Source organism: Heloderma suspectum, chromosome 2, assembly GCF_057233095.1.
Source record: "Heloderma suspectum isolate Gila_16-S chromosome 2, 16-S_ref, whole genome shotgun sequence".
In the NCBI taxonomy this organism is placed as follows: Eukaryota; Metazoa; Chordata; class Lepidosauria; order Squamata; family Helodermatidae; genus Heloderma; species Heloderma suspectum.
Window position 1 is genome coordinate 370,792,740 of NC_139459.1, and position 26,525 is coordinate 370,819,264.

Genomic DNA, 26,525 nt, shown 5'->3' on the forward strand with positions numbered 1-26,525 from the left:
ATGTGCTAACTTTTCAACCTGCCCTCCCTCCCTTGCTGCCCAGTATGCCAAGAACTGCCTCTCAGATCACCTGCATGATCACCTCACCTATCTTACTTCCTTGAAAACCCTCCTCAAAAACCTACCTTTTCCATCAGGAGAGGAGAAGCAGGGCTATTCCACCAGCCCTGCTAAACGACTGATTTTTTTCCTCTCCTCTCCTCTCCCCTCCCCTCCCCTCCCCTCCCCATCCCTTCTTCCTCATGTGTCATGTCTTTTTAGGTTATAATCCTGTGAGCAGGGGCTGGCTTGTTTGAAAGATTACATGTAAACTGCTTAAAGAGACTTTTCGGCTGAGGAGCAGGATAAAAACACTTTATATAAATAAACAAACAAACAGGCTCCCTTGTAGCTCAAGCGCATGCAACAGACACAACCGCCTATTGCTTCCCTGTTTGCTCCTGCCCTCTGTTCTTTCCATGGTGTTGAATTTTACACTGTAAGCTCCTTGGGGCAGGCACCTGTCATCTCGTACCCTGAAAAGCATCATACACAGTGATGGTGTTGTATAAATAAATAAGAACATTGCCATCCATGTGCACACATTTCTGCTCCACTAGAGGCCTCTGCACCCTGCCCTCTATGCGCAGAGCCCAGGAGCTGGATTATGCCTTTAGCTTAACCAAAGGGCAAGTAAGGCCTTTCCGATTCCAGTGAAGGAGTAATGCAGGGGTGTCAAACCAACGGCCCTTATGCCAAATCCAGCCCTCCAAGTTCCCCCAGATGGGCACACCCCCTTCCCTTGGCCTCACCCCTTCCTGAGGATCATTTGGCGCTTTCCTGGCTTTTGTGCAGTCCTCCTGGAATTTGACCCTCGGGCTGAAAGAGGTTCAGCACCCCTGGTGTAAAGCCTGCTTCAAAAGGCTCTGGAATGTGAGCTGTGAAAAGTAGGCGCACAAAATGGAGGGAAGAGGGAGAAAAGCAGGATGGGGGTTTAAAAAAAGATTGTTGGAGCTCAGAAGGAGAGGAACCAAGAAGAGAGAAATAGTTGGAGGAGCAGAGAAAGCCATGGGAAGAGGAGCAGCTGAGGAGAACGTTAAGGGAAAGCAGTGGGGTGGTGTAGACAAAAGAGGAATATGGAAACTCAGCCACCTAGGCCAGAGATGGCAGTCCGAGGAACTGTGAAAGAGTTCCTCTTCTGTCACTGTCTTAAGACCAGTAGCAAGAAATAGCCATGGTTTAGGCTTGGAGTTATTCATATTTGGTCTGGTGAGTTATATTAGTTGTTTAATTAATATTGCTACTGTTGAAGATCTTGAAACAAAGTAGATATGAGTAAATATTAAATATCACCAGAGAGGCAGTGTGGTGTAGTGGTTAGAGTGTTGGACTAGGACCCAGGAGATCCAGGTTCTAGTCCCCACCCAGCCATGAAGCTCACTGGGTAACTTTGGGCCAGTCACTGACGCTCAGCCTAACCCACCTCACAGGGTTGTTGTGAGAAAATGGAGAGGAGGAGGCCCATGTATGCCACATTGGGTCCCTTGCAAAGGAAAAAAGGCAGGATAGGAATAGAATAATGATAATAAATATTTTATATATGTTTATTTGATTCCTGCGTGATTGCCCATCCGCTCCTCCTCATCTTGATAAGAGAACTGATAGGGTTTGATTGTATTGGCTGCTGCCAATTAATTAAATGTGTTATATTTCAATTGGCTTATTTTAAAATCACAAGGGATTGTTACAATTTTTCAGTATTGAATTATACTGTTTTATACTGTAAACCCCCTTGGGACGCTTGTGGTCTTGAAAGGTGGCTAGGAAATATATGAAATCAAAATAAATAGACAAATATTACAAAGGATGAGGACCAACCCAATGTAAAAATAATAGTGCTTTTAATACAGCCATCATGCAATCTAACAGAGTGGGTATGGCTAACCCCTATGACAACCTCCCAAGTTCTGCAAGCTTTGCACAAATTCAGGTACTCTGGCCCACAGTGTGTTGGCTTTGGATTCTCAGCCAGCAGTCTATGTACTGAGTCCCTTCACAGAAGGCTCAGTGGATCAGACCAGTTCCAGGCCTGGACAAGACCTCCTCCTCAGAGCAGGAGGCCCCCACTGTCAGTTTCTGCATATACTGGGACACAAGACAAACACCCTGAGACCAAACCCTGAGAGATGCTCCACTTGGGATGGCTGCAGTGTTTGTGTGTGGGGACCTGATGCACCCCCACTCTTTGCACACACAACTGCTCTGGACCCCCCAGTGTCATCCTGGGATCCCAGAGCAGAGACAGGGCTCAACCTGAGTCAAAGCTCAGACCAGAAGGCGCAGTGCGCATCCAGAGGCACAAGGCTTTCGGTACCTGGTACTCCAGCTCGTGGCCGCGCTCATGGATTTTCTATTGCAGCATGCACATGTTTTGGCATGTACATATATCAGCTCAGGTCTGGCAAGATCCATTAATTGGTGAGTTTTTTAATAAAACATACCTGTGTATTTTAATACAGATTTAAGTAGCAGTTTTAAACATTACACCTTTTAAATACAATTTTTTTTTATATTCACAGGTTTAGACACTGCAGCGTCCTTTGTTGTTTGTCATTGCGAGGAACTGGGCCTGTAAAATGTGTCTGTATATACAAGCTTTCTTATTTTCTGATAGACCTTTTACATACTAAACCATTTCTTATGCACTAGACCACTGATGGTGACCTTGTGTCAAAATGCATTCGGTTTTGGTTCTCCTTGGTACTGGTCACTTCTGGCATTGTAGGACATTACAGCACAATAATATTGTCCTTTCTCTATTGTTTTAACATATGTTTTTAGCTTGCACAGATAAAATTATGTTATCAGATATTCTTGTATATATTCTTTATTATTACCAGTTAGCCAGTCCCAGTTGCTGCATCGCCCACTGATGCTCAAGGAACATTTGGGGCACCTGTGATACCTATAAAACCTTCCACCTGCCACCTGGATGTTGCTGGTGTAACACCTCCTTCTGACCAGCTCCCAGTTGGTGCTCTAGCACTGACTCCTTGGCTGGATCGTTTCCCTGCTGTTTCAGCCTGAGGAACCCAAGATGGACAGCGGTGGTGGAGGGAACAGGACACTAACCCAAACTAAAACATAAATCTTGTAATAAGTGCATGCTTTGGGGCAAGGAGAACGGGGAGAGAGAGCACCTATTTCAAACAATTTAAAACCATCAACAGGTGACATTTAAATTGGTGAAGTAGGCTAAAGACATTCTAACAACTTACCATCTAGTTTCTATCTCTCTGTCATCATCTGTTCAGGCTCTGCACCAATCTTTTTTAAAAAAGAAAAGACTCGGAGAACATTCATACTTTCAGCTCTAATGTTCTACCTTGCCTAAACTATTAGGAAGGGACCACAGTCACCTGAGGAAAAAGTTAAGGGATAGAGTAAAATGTGACATGCATGTGAAACCATCCTGAAGCATGACCGTATCAGTCATTTTGTTTGTGTGAGCTCTTTGCTATTTCATAAAACACTTTATCTGATGTGTCGTGCTCTTGTGCTCTGAGTGACACACTTTCATAAAGTGAAGAAAACATTACTAAGTGTTCTCTCTGGTATGGATTTTCCAGTGCCTAATGAGATTAGGGCTTTGGGTGAAGCTTTTCCCACATTCTGAGCATTTATATGGTTTCTCTCCAGTGTGGAGTCTCTGATGCCTGATAAGATGTGAGCTCTGATTAAAGCTTTTCCCACAGTCAAAACACTTATAGGGCTTTTCTCCTGTGTGAATTCTCTGGTGCGTAAAAAGGTTTGTACTCTGATTGAAGCTTTTCTCACAAATGAAGCATTTATATAGTTTCTCTCCAGTGTGGATTCTCTGATGCCTGATAAGGCTTGATTTATCGCAAAAGCTCTCGCTGCAGTCTGCACATTTATATGGTTTCTCCCCTCTGTGGTATCGTTGATGCGTAATGAGGCTCCAGTTCCGAGTGAAGCTCTTTTCACACACTGAGCATTTATACATTTTTTCTCCTGAGTGGACACCCTGATGGGTCAAAAGGCTAGATTTGTCACAAAAATTATCGCTACAGAAGTTATATGGTTTCTCTTCTAAGTGGATTTTTTGATGTGTAAAAAGATGTGAGCTCTTACTGAAGATCTCCCCACAGTCAAAACATTTATACATTTCTTCTCCTGCATAGATTTCTTGATGTTCAAGAAAATGTGATTCATCACAGATGTTCTTGCTAAAGTTTGAGGAATTACACAGATCCTCTCCTGTATGAATTCTCTCCTGGGGAATATGCTTAGACTGAAGAGAGAAGCCCTTGCTACCTTTTGAGTGGCTCCGGGGTTTCTGCCTTGTGTGAATTCTCTGGTGAGCAATAAGGTTTGAGCTACGACTGAAGCTTTTCCCACAGCTCAAGCATTTAAAGGGTTTTTCTCCCGTGTGAATTCTCTGATGGGCGTTAAGACTTGATTTTTCACAAAAGCTCTTGCTGCAGTCCGAACAGTTATACAGTTTCTCCCCTGTGTGCAGCCTCTGATGTGATGTGAGTCGCGTTCTCCGGTTGAAGCTCTTCCCACACTCTGCGCATTTATACGGTCTCTCACCTGTGTGGATTCTCTGATGAGTCACAAGGCTTGATTTATGACTGAAGATTTGCCCGCATACCAAACACTCATTCCTTCTCCTTCCTTTGTATTGTTCCTGTCGGAATGAGATTTCATGATATTCGATGTCTTGAGAATAAAGGAATTCATTTTTCCACTTCACGGCTTGTTTTACAAGCTGCATCCTCAGTCCATCTTCATTCACAAAAATCTCTTTTGCATCTTGACTCTCCATTCTCTCCACAAAAGCCTCATAAAGCTCATCCTCATTTTCCCTCTTCCATCCTGGAATATAGGAAGACCCCCAATTAATATAGGCTTCCTGTCTCTCAGTCACAAGAATTCCTCAGAAATAATGATGATAATTATTGAATCAATAATTCCTGCTGAATCTAAGGGCCAATCTAATCCAGCAAGCTATGAGAGGCCCACAAACAGCACCTTCTTCTATTTTGTTCTCCAGCAGCTGGCACTCAGAGCCATGCTGCCTCTAATAAAAGAGGCAATTTAGAGCCTCATGGCTAGTAGCCATTGCTAACAAGGATTTCAAAACAAGAATGTAAAAAATTTACAGATAGCTTTGTAATCTGATACTTCAACAGGACAGAGACATGATCCACCTGTATATTTTCAAGTAGTAGACATACAAATAGGTTTTATTCATACTTATTGTTTCACTATTTTAGCCTTGCTTTTATTTTATTTTTTATTATTAAATTTATTAATCGCCCATCTGGCTGGTCACCTAGCCACTCTGGGCGATGTACAATATACAATAAAACAGTTTAAAACAATAAAATTCTACAATAAAAGCATTTTCTAAAATACCCTAACCCACCCCAAATGCCTGCCTGAACAACCACGTTTTTAATGCACAACAGAAGCTCATTAAAGAGGGGGCATGATGGAGTTCCCTAGGGAGGGAGTTCCACAGAGTGGGGGCCATCACAGAAAAGGCCCTCTCCCTCGTCCCCACCAGTCTAGCTGTCCTGGCTGATGGGACAGAGAGAAGGCCATCCGAGGCTGATCTTGTTAAGCGGCCTGTCTGGTGCTGCTGGAGGTGCTCCTTAAGATAGGCTGGGCCGGAACCATATAGGGTTTTAAAGGTCAAAACCAACACCTTGAATTTGGCCCGGAAAACAACTGGTAACCAGTACAACTCCTTCAGCACTAGAGTGATGTGATCTCGCCGGCGGCTGCCTTTAATCAGGCAAGCCACCGCGTTCTGTACCAGCTGCAGTTTCCGAACCGTCTTCAAGGGTAACCCCACGTAGAGCGCATTACAGTAGTCTAAACGAGAGGAGACCAGGGCATGTACTACTGATGGGAGCAGATGGTCGGGAAGGAAGGGGCGCAGCCGCCGTATCAGATGGAGTTGATACAGCGCTGTCCGGTGTATATTTAAAAGCGCTGTCCGGTGTATATTTAAAACTCTATAAATGTTTTGCAATGTTTTAAGTGTATAGTGGTAGTTTTTACCTGCACCTTTGGGTGTCCAATTTTATAGTCTTTTTAGTGTGTGGTACTATGTTTTATCTGTACCTTCTGGGGTGCAAGCTGACTTTAGGGTCCGGGCAGGTGTATATGGGAGGAGACGATGCTTCAGGTAACCTCTCCCCAAGCTGTTTAGGGCTCTGAATGTTAATACCAGCACTTTGAATTGGGCCCAGAAATGGACTAGCAACCAGTGCAGATGAAAAAGTACTGGTATAATATGATCACCTTTGCTAGTCCCTGTTAACAATCTCACTGCCCTATTTTGGACCAGCTGAAATTTCTAGACTGTTTTCAAAGGCAGTCCCACATATAACAAGTGGTTATCAGAGCATGGATAACTCTAGCTAGGCTATCTCTGTCCAGATAAGGTATACGGTATAAAGGTATTACACGCAGCTAAGGAAGGGAGTCCTACATAGCAGGATGGGGAAAGGGGCACATACTTCTGGGCTGATCAAGAGTCACTCCCTGTTTGTTTCTTTGTTTGTTTGTTCATTTATTTAGTATATTTCTATCCTGCCTGATCAAGAACATTTGTTGAGGCAGATTACAAATAGAAAAATATTTGTGAAGATGATGTTAACTTCTAGGAAAGGAGCAAGTCCCATAGAGCTGCATGCAGAAACAGGAAATACTTCTGGGCTGATTGAAACAGGACCAAGGTCCAATGTGGAAAAGCTAACCAACATGGAGGGGATGAAATTGTTTCAGACCTCACATCTTCTCTGTGCACTTACTAAAGGGAAACAGGAGGAGGGAATGGCATGAAGCCACAAGACCCATGTGCCAGGAGAACTCAAAGCCTGCACCATCTGTCGCCAACCCGGTGCTCTCCAGATGTTCTGGACCTCAACTCCCATCAGCCCCAGCTAGCCTGGCCATTGATGGTGTAGTCCAAAACATCTGGAGGGCACCAGGTTGGGGGGGGGTGACACAATGGATTGGTCTCACCCTGGAACAGAAAAAAACCATAGCCCAGGGTTCTCCAATGTGGTGCCAGTAGGCACCTGAAACATTTTTTTTTATTAAAATCATTTTTTTTTTACTTGTATGAAGTACATACAACTTCCTAGCAATTATACATAGGCTTCAACAAAAGCGGACTGCAAACCCAAAGCAGTATCCATTTGAAGGCGGCGTCTATATGCCACCCATTCAAATACTGACAGCGTTGTAAGGTCCTCAGTCCATTGTGTTATAGGAAGGAGGTGAGTGTTTATCCTTCCAGTGCTGTAATATCAATCTTTTAGGTGTCAAAAGGGTGCAGAGAATCCATTTATGCTGACCATTTGTTAATTTCCATGAAGCAGGTAAACAATTTAAAAGAGTGTGGACATCAGTGAATATTAAAGACTGTTCCAGTGCACGACTGATCTGTGTAATAACTTCCTCCCAAAAAGAAGCAACTACTGGACATTGCCAAAACATATGTTTAAAAGAAGCATTAGCTGTATTGCACTGCCAGCAATTAGCCAAATTAGACCATGTCCTGTAGACTTGAAACAAACTTTTTTGCTGAATAAGACAGAGCCTGAGAGCCATAGACGTGACAGGTAGATGCCAAAGTGGTGATCCACCGATTAGGCACTTTGGGGTGGTGCCCACAGCAGTTTTTCAAATTCCCAAATTTGCCCACGGGTCCAAAAGGGTTGGGGACCCCTGCAGTAGCCCATCAAAGGGTTCCCACAGCTCTAAAAAACAAAAAAGCCCCCACCGCTACCACCCTTCCAGGCAGCTACCTGCTGATCTCGCCACTTCCTCAGTGCACCAGTCACTTCGCTCCTCCTCTTCCTCCAACCGGTAGATGAGGTCAGGTTTGGGGATCAGCAGGGTTTCTAGGGAAGCAAGAAAAGCAGCTGGTTATTGCTGGGTTACAAGAGAACGCCTGAGCTCTCACCTTCAACAGGGCCCACAGCACAGTGGTAGAGACCCTGCTTTGCATTCAGAAGGTCCCAGGTTCAATCCCTGGTGTCCCTCAAGCCCCAGTCCAGCACTCTAACCACCGCACCACACTGAGGGCTCCTTCACATGGAGCTTTTAGCCTGCGACTGAGATCGCTCCTTCGAGGAGGTTTGCAGGATCTTTACATGACCCCATGAATCTCCAGGGTGTCTCCTGCACTAAATGCCCTTCATTCTGTTTTTAAAGAGATCGCAGATCATGAGCTATCGAATCACCCTGTTGTGTTCCACTTCAGTTTCCTCCGTGAAAAGAGGAAAAGCGGCAAGAAGAGGAGTGAGATCAATGAAAGATGATGGAAGACTCAGATACGGGGAGGGGGAGAAGCAGGGGGGAAGGGGAGGGGGGAAAGGAAGCTCAAGGAAAGGGAGTCCATTGTGATCCTGCATTTAAAACGGAAGCAGAAAGCCCCGTTTTAAATGCAGGATTTTAGGCTGCGAGTCCCCTGGACTGCAAGGAGGTCAAATCAGTCCATCCTAAAGGAAATCAACCCTGAGTGCTCATTGGAAGGACAGATACTGAAGCTGAAGCTCAAATATTCTGGCCACCTAATGCGAAGAGAAAACTCCCTGGAAAAGACCGATGCTGGGAAAGACTGAAGGCAAAAGGAGAAGGGGACGGCAGAGGATGAGATGGCTAGATAGCATCACCGGTGCAATGAATATGGACTTGAGCACGCTCCGGGAGAGAGCGGAGGACAGGAAGGCCTGGCGTGCTGTGGTCCATGGGGTCACGAAGAGTCGGACACGACTGAACGACTGAACAACAACAAGAGATGCCCTGATTCTCTTGTAGCTTAAAGCTCTTCCTGTCAGTAGTGAAGCCTTAGGAGAAGCATTTCAGCCTACCAACAATATTTATATGTGAAGCAATTAGGGATTTTATTATTTTTAGTGGTATATAAATATTACAAACAAACAAACAAACAAATCTTGCTCTGTAGTTACTTGCTACAATTATTGCCCTGTGGTGTTTTGCTTTCTTGATGGGTTAGTTTGTTCCTGCTTTAAAAAAAAACCCTTTAGCCTTCACCCATTAGCGTGTTCATTGTTCCTGAATCCTAAAAAGAACCGTTGCCTCTTGGCAATGCAATTGGCAACAGGTTCCCATGTCCCCCTCTTGTGCTCTGAAAGAAGGCAAAGGATCCCTTACCCAGAGAGACCACCATCCCATAATTCTCCAGCATGACCTCCCTGTACAGAACTCTCTGGCCTGGATCCAGCAGGGCCCACTCTCCTTCGGTGAAATGTACAGCCACCTCCTTGAAAGTCACCGGGCCCTGAAAGAGAAAAAACAACAGAAAAACAAGTTTTTCCCTCTCACTGATCATTCCAGAGAAGGGTGTGAAAATCCCCCTCCTCGTCTCATCACAATCCAACAGGAAATATTAAGGCAGGGGTAAATAGGGTTCCCCCCACTTGGAATCCCCCCCCCCCCCGTAAGGTTCAATGCTTCAGATTGGTAAAATCAGTTGAATTCAGAGGTTTCCTCATGGGCAGCTTTGATGATTTCAAAGTACCAAAAATTGAGAGAAAGAGAGACATTCTTTGGGGAACAAGAAGCAGGACCTGCAACAAAATGTGTGGAGTGCTCCTCTTCAGGGTTCCAGCCAGCCTGTGAGCCATGCCCTTTTTCAGAATGCTCCATTCCATTCCCCCTCCTAATCCTCCAGTTTTCCAGTTCCCCCTCAAGAGTTACCCTTCTATGCCCACTGAGCATGCTAAGTCGTCAATGAACTATTTTGGGGGTTCCTCTCCTCCTTAGGTTTCTTTTCTGTTTTTTTTTTTGTACTTTCGCACACCTCTGAGATTCTCCCAAGCCTGCCAGTACCTCTCCTCTTGTGTGTGGCTGGTGCTGTTTTGGCTACATAAGCATCATCGCTCGGAGAACGGAGTTCATTGTTAGCATACACGTCAGGAGTGGGGAACCTCTTTCATCCTGAGGGCCAAATTCAATCTCAGAAAGCTCTCGGGGGCTGGATTCCAGCAGTGGGCGGGACCAAAGGCAAAGAGGGCGGTGTGAAAGGCAAAAGGGGCAGGGCAAACAACCTAAAACACCAGCACATTTTAGCTTAAAGCACTTACTGGAAGCCTTGGGAGAGGCATGTAAACCTTTTAGAATGGAGGAAAAACTGTTACAAAGCTATAAAACCACCAAATGATCAGTGGTCAGAAGAAAGGGGGCCTGGCTAGCTGGGGAACCCTGGAAGGCCAGACTGATATCCTGAGGGAGGGGGGTGATTTGGCCCCTGAGCCTGAAGTTGCTCACCCCTGACACATGGGATATGAAAGAGAGACCAAAACCGCCTCTGGAACATCTTCCCAACAATCCTTCTCTTACCTGAGCAGGCTGCATGGCGGATGTTTTCACTCCAACACTAAAAGGAAAAGATTTGGCGTGTCTCTCCGATGCCATTCCATTGCCTGTGAGGAAGAGAAAAGGAAGAGAGATAAACCCCAGGGCCAAACAGGCACTTTTAATCGTCCTCCTAGCTCAGGTGTTTTAAAAACACACACACTGCTAGTACAAATAGTATTAGTCACAGTGCAAATGGGTCTTCACGCCTTCCTTTAGGCCAGCCTTCCCCAACCTGGTCCTGACCAGATATGTTGGATTACAACACCCGTCACCCCCATGGCTGAGGATGATGGGAGTTGTAGTCAAACACACCTGTGTTGGGCAGTCTTGTGTGACTTACAGCAGAGTTGCCTTATATAAAGAAACCATGGCAAGACGGCATTTAATAATAGAGGGAATAAACCCTTGAGGATGTACTAACAGAAGGACAGCCTCCATTTGCCTCAAGCACTTGAGCTCAGAGAACAAAAAAATGGGAATAAGAACATAGGAACTGAATCTCAAGACTGGAAGACTCTCCCAGGGAACTGGAATCCTGCCCCTTTATTAAGGTCAACTGACTATCCAGCCCCTTGTGATGAGAACCAACCAATCAAATTCATCAGGCTTTGCATCCTGTCCAACTGTCATCCAGCAACCATTTCATTTGCTGCAGCAGAGGGGGTGACAGGAAGCAGGGCCACTCCATTGGCTCAGCTGAGAAACCAGCAATGTTTGGCTCCTCCTCCCTTTAACGGTTTCCATAAAGAACGTAAGAGCTGTTCACACAATGGCTGACCAGTTGCCCATGGGAAGCCCACAAGCAGGACACGAGTGCAGCAGCACCCTCCCGCCCATGTTCCTCAGCCACTGGTCTACATAGGCACACTGCCTCTGATACTGGAGGTAGCATAGAGCCATCAGGGCTAGTAGCCACTGATAGCCTTCTCCTCCATTCCCTTTTGAAGCCATCCAAATTGATGGCCATCACGACATCTTGTGGAACTGAGTAACATGGGGTGCATTCACACAATCATGGGGGGAGAGTAGGGAGGGGAACTACACTGCTCTGACTTGGATTCCTGCATTGATGCTCTGACTTGGATTCCTGCATTGAGCAGGGGGTTGGACTCGATGGCCTTGTAGGCCCCTTCCAACCCTACTATTCTATGATTCTATGATTCTACACTGCGGGGAGGGATAGGAAAACCACGATACATGCAGTCCTCACACAACTGGGAACCATGTGGCACGCCGTAGTATACTTACCCATCCCTGCAGCATAATTCCCGCACCGCCCTCCCGCTGATGCGGCCGCGTATCTCAGCGGCTGCCGCAGTGGGAATCGGGTCAGCTGGCCGCTCCGGCTATCACTATGCGATGGCAACCATTGTCAGGGTGGAAACTGAGCCCATAGAGCCCCAGAGCAGTTCTGATTCTGAGGAGGAACAGCGATCCGTGGGAGAGGAGCGCGCTCATCCCTCACAGGCACAGCGGCTGGCAGAGATTCCTCCTGCCGGCATTCCTGAGTTAGATAGTGATCCTAGCAGTGAGAAAATGCAGGAACAAGGCTTGCTGGACGCTCGACGCAGACGCAGGGAGCGACGAGCGATGGAGGGCGCGGAAAGGAGGCGTAGCACCTGTTTGGCGCGCAAGCAACGGCTGCCTCCCATGTACCCCAGGGAAAGAGGGAGGATCTCTCCCTAGCCCATAAGTTCTGGGTCTTCAAGTGACTCTCTTTCAAACGGGGATCAACTGCCTATTCGAAGCTTAGGCCACTCTGCTGTTCCTTGCTTTAGTCGCTGGTGATTAGCACCTGAAAGAGTCATTAAGTTGTAAAAGGATTAAAGCCTTGAAAAGAATCCTTTCGTCTGTGTCTTGAGTTGGCTATTGGAGTCTACTGAAAGAGGCCGCCAGGGAGCTCCTGACAACCATAGAGCTTGGCTGCACCAGTTAGAGCACCACTGGAAGTTCCAGATGCTCTAGACGACTGTCTCTATGGTTGCCAGACTTTATCTACCGGGGGGTGGGGGTTATCAACGGAGCACCTGCCACACAAGACAGTAAGCTACCCCAGGCCCCCTTACCCCCACTGCAGATAGCGGGTATCTGGGGAGGGTAATTTACTGATTGCGGGCAGGCATTTCACCCCCCACATGACACGCTCCAGAACATGACCCACAATGGGTTAGCGTTACATGTGAACCCAGCCACTGTTTAAGTGCGCTGTGTGAAGACGTCCTTCCTTCCATCTGTCCTGAAACTCCTGCCAATCAGCTTCATGGGATGACCCCTTTGGGCTCTAGTATTGCGAGAGAAGGAGAAAAATGTCTCCCTACCCACTTTCTCCACACCATGCCTAATTTTGTACACCTCTGTCATGTCTCCCCTTACCCTTCTTTTCTCCGAGCTAAACAATCCCAGCTGTTGTAACCTTCCCTCATAGGGGATTTGCTCCAGCCCCTTGATCATCTGAGTTGCCCTTTCTGTACTTTTCCCAGCTCCACAATATCCCTTTTTAGGTGAAGTGACCAGAATTGTACACAGCTAGTCGTGATAAGACAGCCAACAACATCTGATCAACATGGCAGCCATCACAGGTGCTCACAGCTGGTCATTATAACATTAAGAATGGGTGCCTGAGTTTTCTTGTTTTCCTTTTCCCTCCCCCTCCTCTTTTCCTTTTGTATCATGTCTTTTTAGATCGTAAGCCTGAAATATCTTTTTTTTAAAAAATCTGTAAGCTCTCTTTCTAAGCTGAAGAGTGAGACATAAGTGCATAGATAGATAGACAGACAGACAGACAGACAGGCTGTCTTTTTTAAATTTATCATAAACCACACTGGGAGCCTTTCCAGTTGGAGAACTTGGGTATAAGTGCTGGAGAGAGCAATCCTACGGTCCCTGGGTGAGAGTCCCAGGGACCACAGGATTGTTTGGATTCCCCCTTCCGAAGTTGGAGGCAATACCCCGACCTTGGGAGGGGGAGTTGGAGATCCGACCCTCCTCCCCCACCCTCTCACAACTGGTGTGGAAAGAATTGTGCCGCTGTTCTCCGAGGCTGGAAAAATGACCTCAGAGGTGGAGGAAAGGGGGCGTTCTGGGGGGGGTAGGAGAGGGAGGAAACTGGAGAGGCTAGGATACAAGTTATCCTGAGCCTCCTCCAGCCTCCTTCTCTTCCACTCTGAAGCACCCTCACTACATGGGCTACAAAGCCTGTCTAGCAAAATCTGCAGGGCAGGAAGGCAGAGAGGCAAAGATGGCCTCTGCCACTTCCTCTGCAATGGCCTCTGCCATGCTTCCGAGTTCGGGGGCTTCCAATCACTGAGGGCGCAACTGATAGGGTTGTGCCCTTAAATAAATAAATATTTAATGTCCCTACCTCCAGAAGCTGCAAGAGGTAGGGCTTCTGAAAAGCCAATCAGGGAAGCCCACTGTAGAATCACAGAGTTGGAAGGTACTTTGGAGGTCATCTAGTCTGTCCCTCTGCTCAATGCCGGAACCTTGAAACTATAGCATCCCCTGGCTGGTAAGCCACAGAGCGCTAGTGTAGTATAATGGTTAGAGTGTCAGACTGGGACTCAGAAGACCTGGGTTTGAGTCCCTGCTCGACCATGAAGCTCCCTGGTGGACTTCAGGTGAGTCACAGACTCTCAGCCTCACCAGGGCTGTTGTGAGGATAAAATGGAGAGGAGGAGGACCATGTAAGCTATGTTGGGCTCCTTGCAAGAGGAAAAAAGGCGGGATATAAATGTTATAATGTTGTTATAATAATAACTCTAGCCAGATTATCCAGCTCCCAAGGATGTGAAATCTGTACCTGGCGAGGCACCACCTCCATCAGTTCCCTGGAGGAGCCCCCTGAACAGGAGACTCTGCCAGTCATCATCCAGTGGAGTCTTCCTTGTCTCAAAGGAACAATCGACCGCCTCAGTGAAAGGCCCCTGTGCCTGACAGAAGCAAAGAGAATTCCACAAAGTCAAGCAGGAAGGAGGGGAGGTTAAAAGGAGGAACAGCAGAGACAAACATTCTCTGTATCCCTTTACCTTACAGGCCAGGGCTGTTGAACCTTTTTCATCCCAAGGGCAGATTCCATTTCGGAGATGCTCTTGGGAGCCATATTCCAATGGTGGGTGGGGCCAAGGGCAAAAGGGGGAAGGGCCAAAAGCAAAAGGGGTGGGGCCAAAATAGCAGCATATTTTAGCTTAAATCTCTTACTGCCAGTAATGTGCTCACCGGCTCTTCCTGTCCTGGGTCCTTTCGCTGTTTCACCAGAAAATCTTCTGCCAAGGCTACAGCCTGGACGCAACTCCCAGGACCACCTCCCCTGACCCACTTCTGCATCTCCAGTGGCAGGATGGCCAGGAACTGCTCCAGGATCACCAGCTCCAGCATCTGCTCCTTCGTGCACCTCTCAGGCTTCAGCCACCGACAGCAAAGTCCCCGGAGACGGCTGCAAACCTCTCTGGGGCCCTCGTCCTCTCGGTAGCGGAGATGCCTGAAGCGCTGGCATTCTACATCTGGATTCACGATGTCCTGATCCCGGAACTCTGGCGCAGTCCTTTCCCAGAATTCCATGCAACGCTCAGCCTGGGCAGCCTGACAGCATCCACTTGCTCTTCTCCCTGCTTTGAAGCCCGCCAGGTCTCGTCCTTCTGCTTTCTGATCCTGGTCCAGCGTAGCCTCTAAATGGAGCCCTGAGGCTGGAAGATCTCCCTCTTCTGCTGCTACTGCCATGGTCTCAGGCCTGAAATGGGGTGATGTCTCAGTTCCACAAATCAGCGACTCTGGCTTTCAGCCACTGCTGCCAACTCTTACAGCCTCCAGACAAGTGATGCTTTACAAGCAAAACGGGATCTGCCTGGTTAAAGAGTGGAGAATCTCCCTGCAGAACGAGAGACACTCAGTGCTGAGGATCAGTTCAAACTAAGAAATGTCCTGCACCCAGGAAGGAAAGGGGGCTGCTAAGATCAGCTTCGGAGATTTTCCTCCAGGTGCTGCCAGCACCAACCACAATGGTGCGGTGGGTGGCTAGCATGGAAAGACTCCTTTGAAACCCAGCCAGATTCAAAGCGGTTTGAAACACAGCCGGATTCAAAGCGGTTTGAAACACAGCTGGATTGAAATTTCATAAGAACTGCCCTGCTAGATCAGACAAAACGACTACTTAATACAGTATTTTGGCTCTAGTAACAACAGCCAAGCAAGCACCACTGTGCCATAAAAACTGCCATTCCGTCAACTTGGCCAGAAGAGCAAGGAGGGCAGATGAAGCAAGCAAACACCAGAGCCTGTTCCAGCTGAACTGCCCTCTCCACATAGGGCCAACTACCACCAGCTTCCCTATGGGAATGATCCTGATGCAGTACCATGCTTCTGATTTTGCCTTTTGTCACTAAAGAACAAGAGCGCGAGTTTGCCATTTTCCTCCTCCTTCCCAATCCCTTTTCCTCTTGTGCCATGCCTTTTAGATTGTAAGCCTCAGGACAAGGACTTTCTTACTACTGATCTTTGTAAGCTGCTCTGGAGCTGTTTTTGTCAGAAGAGCAGGGTAAAAATCCTTCAAAGAAAGGAATAATACTTTCCTTAACTGGAAACCAATAAATAACTAATCTATAGCAACTGTTAATGTGATTGTCACTGCCACTACTTTCTGCACATAATTTCCTTCTAGCCTCACTGTATACAATTCCTCCTCCCACCCCACATCACCATATGTACTGAATATGTCCCTGAAACTCTCGGTACCACTTCATGCATCTGATGAAGTGGATTCTACTCTATGAAAGCTTATGCCAGAATAAATGTGTTGGTCTTACAGGTGTCACAAGAGTCTTTATTGTTTTTGCAGCAATAGACTAACACATCTCACCCTTCTGGAGCTAATTTATCATCTTCTTGTTGACAAGAAGTGGTGAAACTAGGAAATGTTTCACCCTGGACTTCATGGTCTTATGGGAAGTCCCTTTAGACAGACATGCTGTGCATTGCTTCAGTGGAGAGCCAGTGTGGTGTAGTGGTGAGGGTGTTGGACTGGGGCCCGGGAGATCCGGGTTCCAGTCTCCATTCGGAAATGAAGCTCACTGGGTGACTTTGGGCCAGTCACTGACTCTCAGCCTCAGCTACCTCACAGGGTTGTTGTGAAGATAAAATGGAGCAGAAGAGGACCATGTAAACCACCTTGGGTTCATTGCAAGAGGAAAAATAAGTGAGATATAAAATGTAATAATAAATAATAATAAATAAATAACATTTCTCTTCCTCTTGGTCTTATTTGGGGGCGGGGGCTTTTTTCCCTTTTTCCTCCTCATCCTCTTTTCCTTGTGTGTTGTAACGTTTCAGATTGTAAACCTGTGGGCAGGGTCTGTCTTTTACTGACTGACTGTAAGCCACCCCGGGAGACTTTTGGGGGGACCAAGGAGCGGCATAAAAATGCTTTAAATAAAATACATGGGTGGCCATGCTGTGTATTATTTCAGCAGTGGAGCACAGACTTAACTTTTCTCTCACCCCACTTGCATTCCCAACTGCCACTCCACGGTTCACAGCCACTTCTACATTCCTGATATGTTAGAGCAACAAGAGTGTTTGCCATCCCCAGTTTAAAACATAAATAAATACTCTTGAGCACGTGCAGTTTGCATCGTAAACTCGCTCAACCCGTAGCACTGTCGTGGCTACGAGAATAAAATTAGAGACGGCTTCTGCCGCTTTCTGGGGGGGGGGTCATTTTCTGGGGGTGGGGGGGTCTGCGGGGGCCTGGACTTTGGCCCCAGGAACCAACCCTCGCGGTGCCACTGCTTCGTAACCATGGGTCATAGCCAAGTCAAACGTCAGATGATGAGTAAGGATCGTGGGCCATGTCAGAAGACCAAGGGTCCATCAAGCCCGGCGTCCTGTTTCCCACAGTGGCCAACCAGATGTCTCTGGGCAGTCTCACAAGCAGGGCAGGAGGGCATTGCCCCCCCCAGCACACTGCTGTTGCACCCTAGCAACTGTTACTCAGAATCATGCTGCAACTGATGCTCCAGGCAGCATGCGGCCATCCTGAGTAGTCGCCCTTGCACCAGCCCTGTCTCCCCTTCTCCTCCCCAATACATTTTGCACTCACCAGGTCTCTCCCCGGAGGAGCCAGTGGAGAAAATGCAAAGGCCCCTTTGCAGGGGGAGGGGGAGGAAGGGGGGGGGAGGAAGGGCTGGCAGGAAGCGCTTCCAGCAAAGCAGTGCATGCTGCCTTTCCCCCATCCTGCAGGGCCCTTCTAGGAATGCAACCCTCAGTAAGATTAACCCTTCGCGTGGAAGGGACAAAAGTGGCACTCGGGTTCATTGCAGCTAAAAAAAAAGAGAGCAAAGGATGGGATATTAAGAAGTCCATTTTAAGAAGTCCATGAGTGAACAGCTTAGGAAAGCGAGGGGGAGGATGTTAATGGATAAATTGATGGCCACAAACAGTTTGGGGGATGGGGTGGGGGGAAATTTGTGTGCATATATTCAGAGTTTGGGGTTAAATGAATACAGCATTGGGATTTACACGCGGGGTGGGCAGAAGCTAGTCCAGGTAGATCTCTGGATGATCTGGAGGAGATCTGCAAAGGTTTCTAACTCCCAGTTGTTTAACAATTGCTGCATAATGACCTGGTTCGCACATGACGACTATGGGTTGAGCATGATTTGCACCCTGCCTTGAGCACCATTTTTGGTAGAAAGGCAGGGTACAAATCAAATAAATATGGGTTGTCGTTGAATTGTGGTTGTTATGTGCAACCCCCACAGTATGATTTAACTATGGGTTGTTAAACACAAAGTTCACAATCCAACAACAAGCCATGGGTTCTCTTCCTCGGTTTTCATGGTTAACAACCCACCGTTAAACCATAGTACAGGATTCGCTCGTAATGACAACCCATATTCAGCCTGTACTCTTATTCCCTATACTGCTTAACCCAGGGGTAGGCCGATCTCCAGATGTTTTGGACTTCAACTTCCAGAAGTTCCTGCCAGCATGACCAATGCCCAAGAATGCTGGGAGTTGAAGTCCAAAACATCTGGAGATCCACTTTCTGCCATTCCCTGGCTTAACATCTACGTGTTGATGGGAGAGGTCATCTGGAGTTTAGGGGCTGGGTCTTACCACTATGCTGATGATACCTAGCTCTACCTGTCTTTGTCAACTGATTGCTTGCTTGGATGCAGTGAAGGGCTGGATCTGTTAACAAGCCCAAGCTCAATCCAGACAAGATGGAGGTACTGCTTCCATCAGAAAGCAGAATCTTGTGGCACCTTAAAGACTTATACATTTATTCTGGAATAGGTTTTCGTGGAGTATAGTCCACTTCATGAGATGAAAGAAGTGGTATCAAAAATTTCAGGTACGTATGGTGTTGGAGTGTGTGTGCATCAGAATACCAATTATATGTGTCTTCAAATTCATAATATTGTCTATATGAAGAGATTATTTTCAGTCATTGTGTATCAATAAACCAACTGATTAGTTTGTTAAAATCTCGAGTCTGTGTTTGACAAAGGCCATGCTTTAGTGCTCGACCCACTGGGTTGCAAAGGTCCACATTCGAATGCCGATTAGACCACTGAATTAAAACCAATAGTCAGTTTTGAGTGTCTGTAACTCATATGAGGAACCTGAGACAGCATTGAGATTCTGTTGGCACACCGTTTGCTCTGCTGCCCAACAACTCTCCCTGCCTGAGCTAAAGGAGGTGGCCTCAAACATGGTGTTGGACCCCAAGGCTTGTATACCTTTAACACGTCTGAAATTATATCTGGCCCAACACATGTGGCAGGACAGACTTTGGATCTGGTTTTCTGTGTGGGTCTAGGGGAAAAGGAACTGTGGATGGGGGGATTTTCCTGCAGGTTTAGCCAGCAGTTTTGCTGAAGCCCTGGTCTCTGCTTGGAATGAGGGGATGACATGGGGTACTGGCACAGCGTCCTTGACCCAGTTGTAGAGGCATGGCAGCTCTTTGGTATTCTGAGGAGCCGAGGGTGATGAAATGCTAGAGTCAATGATTAGCACACAAAGTATGAAAGCCTTTTCCACTGTACTTTTCTAACTGACATTCAACATGGCTACTGAACCTGCTCAGTTCTCACTGGGGTGGGACTTTTTTGGCTAATACCTCCCTCTTGTTTAGCAGTAGCCCTGTTCTGGCTCCATTTCTGTTGGCACTTACCAGCTAATTTCACTATTAGAGAGGGCGATGCTTAAACTTTTTCTCCCATGCCTTCAATGCTTCCTCGAAGTGTTGTTGCCAAAAAGTACATTTGGGCCTTTCCTTTGAGGGTATGTTATAAAGAACCCTAGGGTAGGTCTTACAAACCAAAGGGCTTATCTCCCACGATATCAGACTAGAAAAGGGGGACTCGGCACGGATATGACCTGTCCCACTTTGTTAACTCTCGGTAGGGAGCACTTCCCTACCACAGCATGAGTGAGGAGGACCAAACAAACAGGACACAGAAGGATACAGGCAAGGAACACAAAATCAACCAGTGTGCAGGTAACATAAATTTATTTAATCACCAATTCAAAATAATCTCTTACCGATATACAAAAATAATTAGAAGCATTTGGAGTGGTGTCCAGCTTGAAAGTACATGACTACAAAGCATTTTTTTTTTAAATGTCGGTCAAATCAGAGCTGGGAAGTTCTCTATCATAGATGAGGCTACCTTCAAACAGGAAACAACTAGGGGATGCAGGGCGGGTGGTAGCTTCATGTAAACTGATTAGTTGCTTTCCGGTTAAACTAAAAGGTGGGGATAAACCAGAGAATTATCTTGGTATTACTGCGCAGCCAGGGTGGACAGCCTCTTTTGCAAGTCCTCCTGCCATATGAAATTCAGCGTATTGCCATAAGATCTTGGAGCCTTCTAGGTGGTGGCATCGGAACTCTGGAACTTTCTACACAAGGAGGTTCTTCCAGCATCCTTCTGCAGGCACTCTGGAGGCATCTATGTATATATTATATTTAATATATTGCCTTTCTAAGGTGCTCAAGAGACTATCCCCCCTCCCCGCCCCAATATTTTATCCTCACAGCCACTGTCACAACAAAGAAGGTTAAGGCTGAGAGACTGCGATGGCCAAGATCAAACCGCCAAAACCTCTTTTGCACCAGATTATAAAAATTACATTTGTTTTAAAATGAAGACCTATTTTTCTTTTTACATTCTTGCTTGCATTTATATCTATCAGCCTCTTCCAACCTGTTTCCCTTCCAGATGTTCTGGAGGGCACCACATTGGGGAAGGCTGATCCATACTGCAATATATTGTGATTTTTAAAGATATTATTGCATTTTACAAAAAAACCTGTAATTAACTATGAAACACTCACAGAGGGCATTTTGCCATTGAGCAGTACAACAAAAATAAAATACATTAAAGGAATAAAGATGAATATTCTGATGAACTCCCATTTTCAGGTTGACTGCCAAACTATATTGATCATGGCACCTGCAAAGAAATTGAACATTTGTTCACATCATCTTTATCCCGTTCTTCCTCCGACAAGCTCAGGGTAGCCTATGTGGTCCTTACCCCCAATTTTATTCTCACAACAACCCTGTAAGGTAAGGCTTACACCAGTGAGTTTTTAGAGCTGAGTGAGACTTGAACCCAAGTGGGGACTTGAACCCGAGTGAGGTATGTGGCTATCTGGGGAACCTTGGGGGGGGGGGCAGGATTTGACCCCAAGGCCTAAAGGTCTGAAGCCCTGCTCTAGGTGTTGAGCAAAAAGAAGGAGGTAAGGAGGGAGGCTGAGAGATGGTATGGGGCTCCAGCCTGCAATACTCCAGTCTGCAGTAGTCAGGATGGAATGGAGGAGGTCTTACTCAAATTTACAGAGCGATCCTGTGCATATCTACTCAGAAGTAAAGCCCCCCCCATTTATTTTACTTCATGGATTTATCAGTTGTCCAGTGGACCGTACTCACAGGTACGTCTGTATAGCACTGTGGCTTTAATTAGGTTAGACCAGGAGTGGGGAACCTGTAGCAGTCCAAATTTGAGCTGCAAATGGTCAGGGAACTGGGAAGGGAACTGTAGTCCAACAACATCTGGAGGGCCACAGGTTCCCCAATCTTTTGTTAGTTATTTAGGGCGCAATCCTATGCTTGTTTAGACAGAAAGAAGTCCTACAACTCCCAGCATACCCCAGCCAGCATAAAACAACAAAACACAAATATAATAAAAACAGCAACACAAATATATTCATAAAGCCACATTAAATATAAAGAACAATTTTAAATAAACCAGTTAAAATACAATAAAATGCCATTCCAGAATACCCATCAGCAGCAAATACCATAAAAACTTTCAGTTAAAAGCCAGGGAGAACAGATGAGTTTTTAAAACCCTCTTAAAATGGCCACAGATGCGGCCAGTGGTATATCTCTCAAGAAGAAATTCCATAGGGTGGGAGCTACCAGTGAGAAGGCCTTATCAATGACCTACTGTAGGCATGGCTAACTCTGGATTCAAGCCATTGTTTTTAGAGGATTCACATGCAAGTGACAGCATGCATCATTTTAGAAGAGGCATTCCATCTCTGTGTGAAAGAAGTTGGAATGCCTCTTAAGACGGTTCTTCTCATTTAGTTTTATAAGCACCTTTTAAAAAAAACTGTAGAGTTTTAAAAACAATTTGTGATTGAGAGCATCCTTTTAGCTGATTAAGGCCACAATCCTATGCAGATAGGCGGCCACCTCCGAACTCGGAGGCGACCGCCTATCCAATGCAGGGCAGGAGAAGCACGGAGGGGATCATTCCTTCTGCGCTTCTGCCCTGCATTAGCAGCTAGACAGCCGATTTTGGCTGTCTAGCTGCAGGAGGGCGGAGAGGGAGGAGGCTGCCAGATGACACATAGGATGTGTTGTACTGGCATTTCTGCGCTCTGCGCTCCCTGACCCAGAATGCCCCCCGAAATGCCTCGTTTTGGCCGCTCCGTCCTCCTCTTGCAAGCACGAAACATGGGGCTGTTCCACGCTGCCTGCAGGGCAGTGCGGAAGCGGGAGGGAAGGTGGGTTCTCCGGGAACCGACCTTGGAGTGCGGGCTCCAAGGTCGGTTCCTGGAAAACTAGATATCCTATGGCCATCTAGCCGCTGACTAGCAGCCATAGGATTGCTCCCTAAGAGCGCAATCCTATGGACACTAGACACTGTCTAGAGGGCCATAGGATTTTTCTGTTTCTGGGAACCAAGCTCAGAGCCTGGGCTCTGAGCTCAGTTCCCAGAAACCACGCTCCCCACCCTCTTGTAGCCGGCATGGTTCTCTCCATGCCAGCTGCTCCTCTGTGCTTGCAAACAGAGCATGTAGGGGGCAAAAGGGGGGCGGTCCCGGGGGCAGGGAGGGGAGGAAGCTGTGAAAGCCTCCTTGTGACGCTTCTTGTGCCCCGCGCAGCCTCCCCCTCTCCTGCTCCGACGTCCCCAGCTAGATGCATGAAATCGTGGGTCTGGCTGAAAATGCAGGGTGGCTGGAGCACAGATGAGAGGATCCTCTCTGTGCTCCAGCCGCCCCGCATAGGATAGTTGCCAGCCTCCGAGTTTGAAGGCTGGTCACTAACTTCATAGGATTGTGCCCTAAAAGGATGTTTTTAAAACTGATTAATCTAACTGAATAAACATTGCAGCTCTAATAGATACCCTCTGAAATGCACAAGCCAGGAAGATATTTAAGGATTCCAGTCACCAGTGACTGCTCCCATCTCTAAAACATAGTCTGACCTCATGCATTACTTCTATAAAATGAAAGAACCAGAGTCATGGCGAAAGCTGCAGCGATCACTGCTTCAGAGAAGTCGTCAAGAAGGTCATCTTACCTGAGCCTTGCTCCTCGATGCAGATAATCTGGATCTATGCAGTAGTTTGCACAAGAAATAAATTGCCATCCACGTTTATCTGGCATGATAAGAATTAGAATAAGGACCTTTACTGTATATTGGTCAGGAAACAGATGGCAGCTTAGCCAATTTTAGCAGAGCAGGTTGTCATTCTACCATGCAAACCAGTTGAAAGACATGCCTTCTCATCTTCAAAGCACAGGCAGACTGAATGGGCGGCGGAGGAGGAGCAGAATTGCACCAGCTGGGCCTGAACCCTGATGTCACGCAACAGGCCACCACACAGATGTCAGGGTGTGCAAGGCTGGTGGATGCACTCAGGTTGGAGGCAGGGTCAACTGGCACAATCATGTCCCCGCTCCACATGTTCAGTCTAGTGTGCAATTGGAAGGTGACAAAGAGAACTCTTCCATTCTATAGAATGGAACGCAAAGAGAAACTGAGTATTCCTAAAAGATGTCAAACGGTCCAATTTAAAGGCCGTGTGTCACCAAAAAAAGACAGACCAGACATTTTGTCTACAGGGATTTCCTACACAGCCCTTTCATTTTCCTCCCACCTCACTGGTGGGTACCATTTGGCAACATCCATGGGGCATCCAGCAGACACTGTGGAAGAAGCTTCCCTCGTCAGTTTCAGATAAATTGTCAGGTAAATAAATATTAGATGAGACGGCTATTATTACCACAGAACTGCAACTCCGAAGGCCCAGTTGCTACAAAGCAGGCATGACTGGAACTGTGGGAGGCCCTGCCCACTGACGGAGGTGAAGCACTTTGTCATTTGCGTAGCCCATCCTCCCAAGCAAGTGGAAGGAGCAGCCCCTTGCCTGAGATAGCCTGGGAGAATGAGCAATATTCTAGCCCAAGAGGAGCAGACAGCTTCAATATCTCCAGCATAGGAAATATTTCTGAGAAAATTTTCTAGCTCAGAAGAAGAGTAGTAACCAAACCTTTACAGCTAGTATTTACAGGAAACTTGAAGATCTACTGTTCCACATGAAGATGAGGTTCGTGGGCAAGAGATCTGAATATCCAGTGGGATAATGAAAACTACCCCACTCTGGTCAGATGTGTAAATGTTAGAATTTAATGCATAAAGGTTAGAACGTTCAACCTAGCAGCCACATTCAAGATCCATAAACTGGTATATAAACTAAGTTGGCTAGAATCAAAATCCATCTGCTATTTTTATTGTCATGACCTAATGACTACTTAACTATCATATAGAAAAGCCTTTCCCAACCTGATGCTCTCCAGATGTGTTGGACTACAACTCCCAGCTTTCCCAGCCAACATGTGAGTTGCAGTGCAGCACCAGCTTGAGAAAGCACGGTGTAAGATACTCAGCAGATGGATTCCTGATACTAGTAGGACTATATTATGTGCCAAGTTAATTGATCTTCTGCAAGTTGGAGTCTGGTGTGGCATGCAACATGTTCCTAAGGTGGCAATCCTATGCCCTATGGAATTCTTTGGGATTTATATGGGATTTGTTGCACAAGATTTAAAAACAACGCCTTGTTCATTTCTTGCACTTACAACACTCTCCACTCCCTCCCCACAGTGATCCTCATACAGATTGTTTTGCCCTGGTGCTGGTGGGTGCTGGTGGGTGATCAGCTCCCGAACCAGCAGCATCACATGTAGCCGTTGGGGCTGAAAATGTCGTGTGCCCCTGTAGTAGAGCCTAACGTAACTGTCTCCTGCCTCCTCCCACATTCCATCTTAAGACCATGACTCCATACAGACTCCAAGGGCAGTATCCAACTGGTGTGCTGAGCTGCTGATTATGTCACACCAACAGACGCTTCCACCGGCGCAACAAGGAATTAGCAGTTCTAAAAGTGACCCCGGAAACCAGTGGAAATGCTAATTTCTGGATCGGGACAGGTCAGTGGAACTCCGCTGACCTGCCCCCTTTTGTAAACAAACATTTCTGCTCATTTTGAGTTGCTTTTAGAACTGCTAAATCCCCTTTGTGCTAGCGGCTGCTTCTACTGGTGCATGGGGACAATAGGATATTGCCCCATGGCTTAAAAGCAGGCAGCTAATTTTCCTACCCATTCCCTCTGCTTTGTTCCACATCTAGCCTGGATGAAGAAGTCTGGAGCACGCTTCTGATGTTTTGGTTGGCCTAATAAAGATATAGTCTGACTGCGGATATTGGAATTTTTATTATTGGCTGACACAGCGACCTTTGCTTTTTGCAAGGCTTCTCTAGTTAGAGAGAAAGGCGAATGCTTCTTCCTTACCACAGCAGTGCTTATCGTTTCCACAGAAAGCTCTGTAGGTTCCATAGATTCAGCAACCACTTCTGAAATGGGTAAAATGATTTGATTTGCTTCAAGAGATGCAAAACCTAGAGAGAAGAATGAAATACCTGTAGATCAGCAATTCGTAAACTGTGCTGTGATTTCACCTGGGCCATGAGACTGAGACAAAAATGGTTAGACCTTTCTTTTCAAGAAGATATTTCACCTTTTAAGTGTGATCAGAATTTATCTGTTCTTGTATATTATACACACACACACAGGCAAAACACAGACCACCCCAAAACAAGGAAAGAAACCATCTCTCTCTCTCTCTCTCTCTCTCTCACACACACACACACACAAAGCCCTGCAGACTCCCCGTTCCTCACTACACCCCTCTAGCCTCCCAGGATGCACCCCCATACGCAGGACACTCCTTACCTCCCCCAGTTTACATTTTTCTTTTTTTTCAGGGGGCTGAGCATGCTTCAAAATGAAGCACTGGGTTATAACCACCCACCATTTTTAAAGAATTTTCTAAGAATGTCGCTGGACCCATTGGAAATAAGGTGGTACTGGAGGTTTGAAGCATGCCAGTCTCCCAGTTATTATTTTTAAATTAAAAATTGTTAAAACATAGAATAAAAATCAGGAGGGACCTGGGAGGTGCCGAGAGAGGTTCTGTAGGCACATTAGTGCCCGTGAGTGCCACGCTGGTAACCCTAGTTGCATAACTTTATCCCTCCTCTAGTTGTATATTTCATGTTTATCCTGTCCTTCCTCCAAGGGGCTCAGGGCAGGTATCATGCCCCCTCCTTTTTAAAATTACAACAACCCTGCAAGGTAGGTTAAGCTGAAAGATAGTGAGTAGCCCAAGGTCCCCTGGTGAGTTTTACAGCTATGGGGGGATTTGAACCTGGATCTCTTAAGTTCTTGGCCAACACTCTAACCATGTATCACTTTGTTTTAATTATTGTCTATTTCCTGTTTCTTTTAAATGTATCTTATATTATGCTTTGGGAATTT

General features: G+C 46.5%; 2 protein-coding genes across 18 annotated transcripts in view; both read right to left on the minus strand.

Annotated features, from left to right (window-relative positions):
• Nucleotides 1-1,348: 1,348 nt before the first annotated feature.
• Nucleotides 1,349-19,750, minus strand: LOC146356061 (uncharacterized). Its single transcript, XM_084831433.1, has 7 exons — nt 17,498-19,750; nt 14,623-15,271; nt 14,207-14,336; nt 10,390-10,472; nt 9,202-9,328; nt 7,830-7,925; nt 1,349-4,878 (listed from the first exon to the last, which is right to left on the minus strand). Exons 2-7 carry the CDS (start codon nt 15,121-15,123, stop codon nt 3,578-3,580), a joined length of 2,238 nt encoding a protein of 745 aa, XP_084687559.1. The 5' UTR covers nt 15,124-15,271; nt 17,498-19,750; the 3' UTR covers nt 1,349-3,577.
• A 142-nt stretch (nt 19,751-19,892) lies between these two features.
• LOC146356062 (uncharacterized) overlaps nt 19,893-26,525 on the minus strand; it is a 37,572-nt gene continuing 30,939 nt past the window's right edge. For 7 of the 17 annotated variants that reach the window (XM_084831178.1, XM_084831177.1, XM_084831174.1 and 4 more), the window contains exons 10-12: nt 25,500-25,606; nt 23,225-23,303; nt 19,893-20,861 (exon numbers count right to left, since the gene is read on the minus strand). In XM_084831178.1, coding sequence (XP_084687304.1) covers nt 23,259-23,303; nt 25,500-25,606 — 152 coding nt within the window. In that variant the 3' untranslated portion in view covers nt 19,893-20,861; nt 23,225-23,258. The other 10 variants (XM_084831164.1, XM_084831167.1, XM_084831165.1 and 7 more) reach the window with 2 other exon arrangements.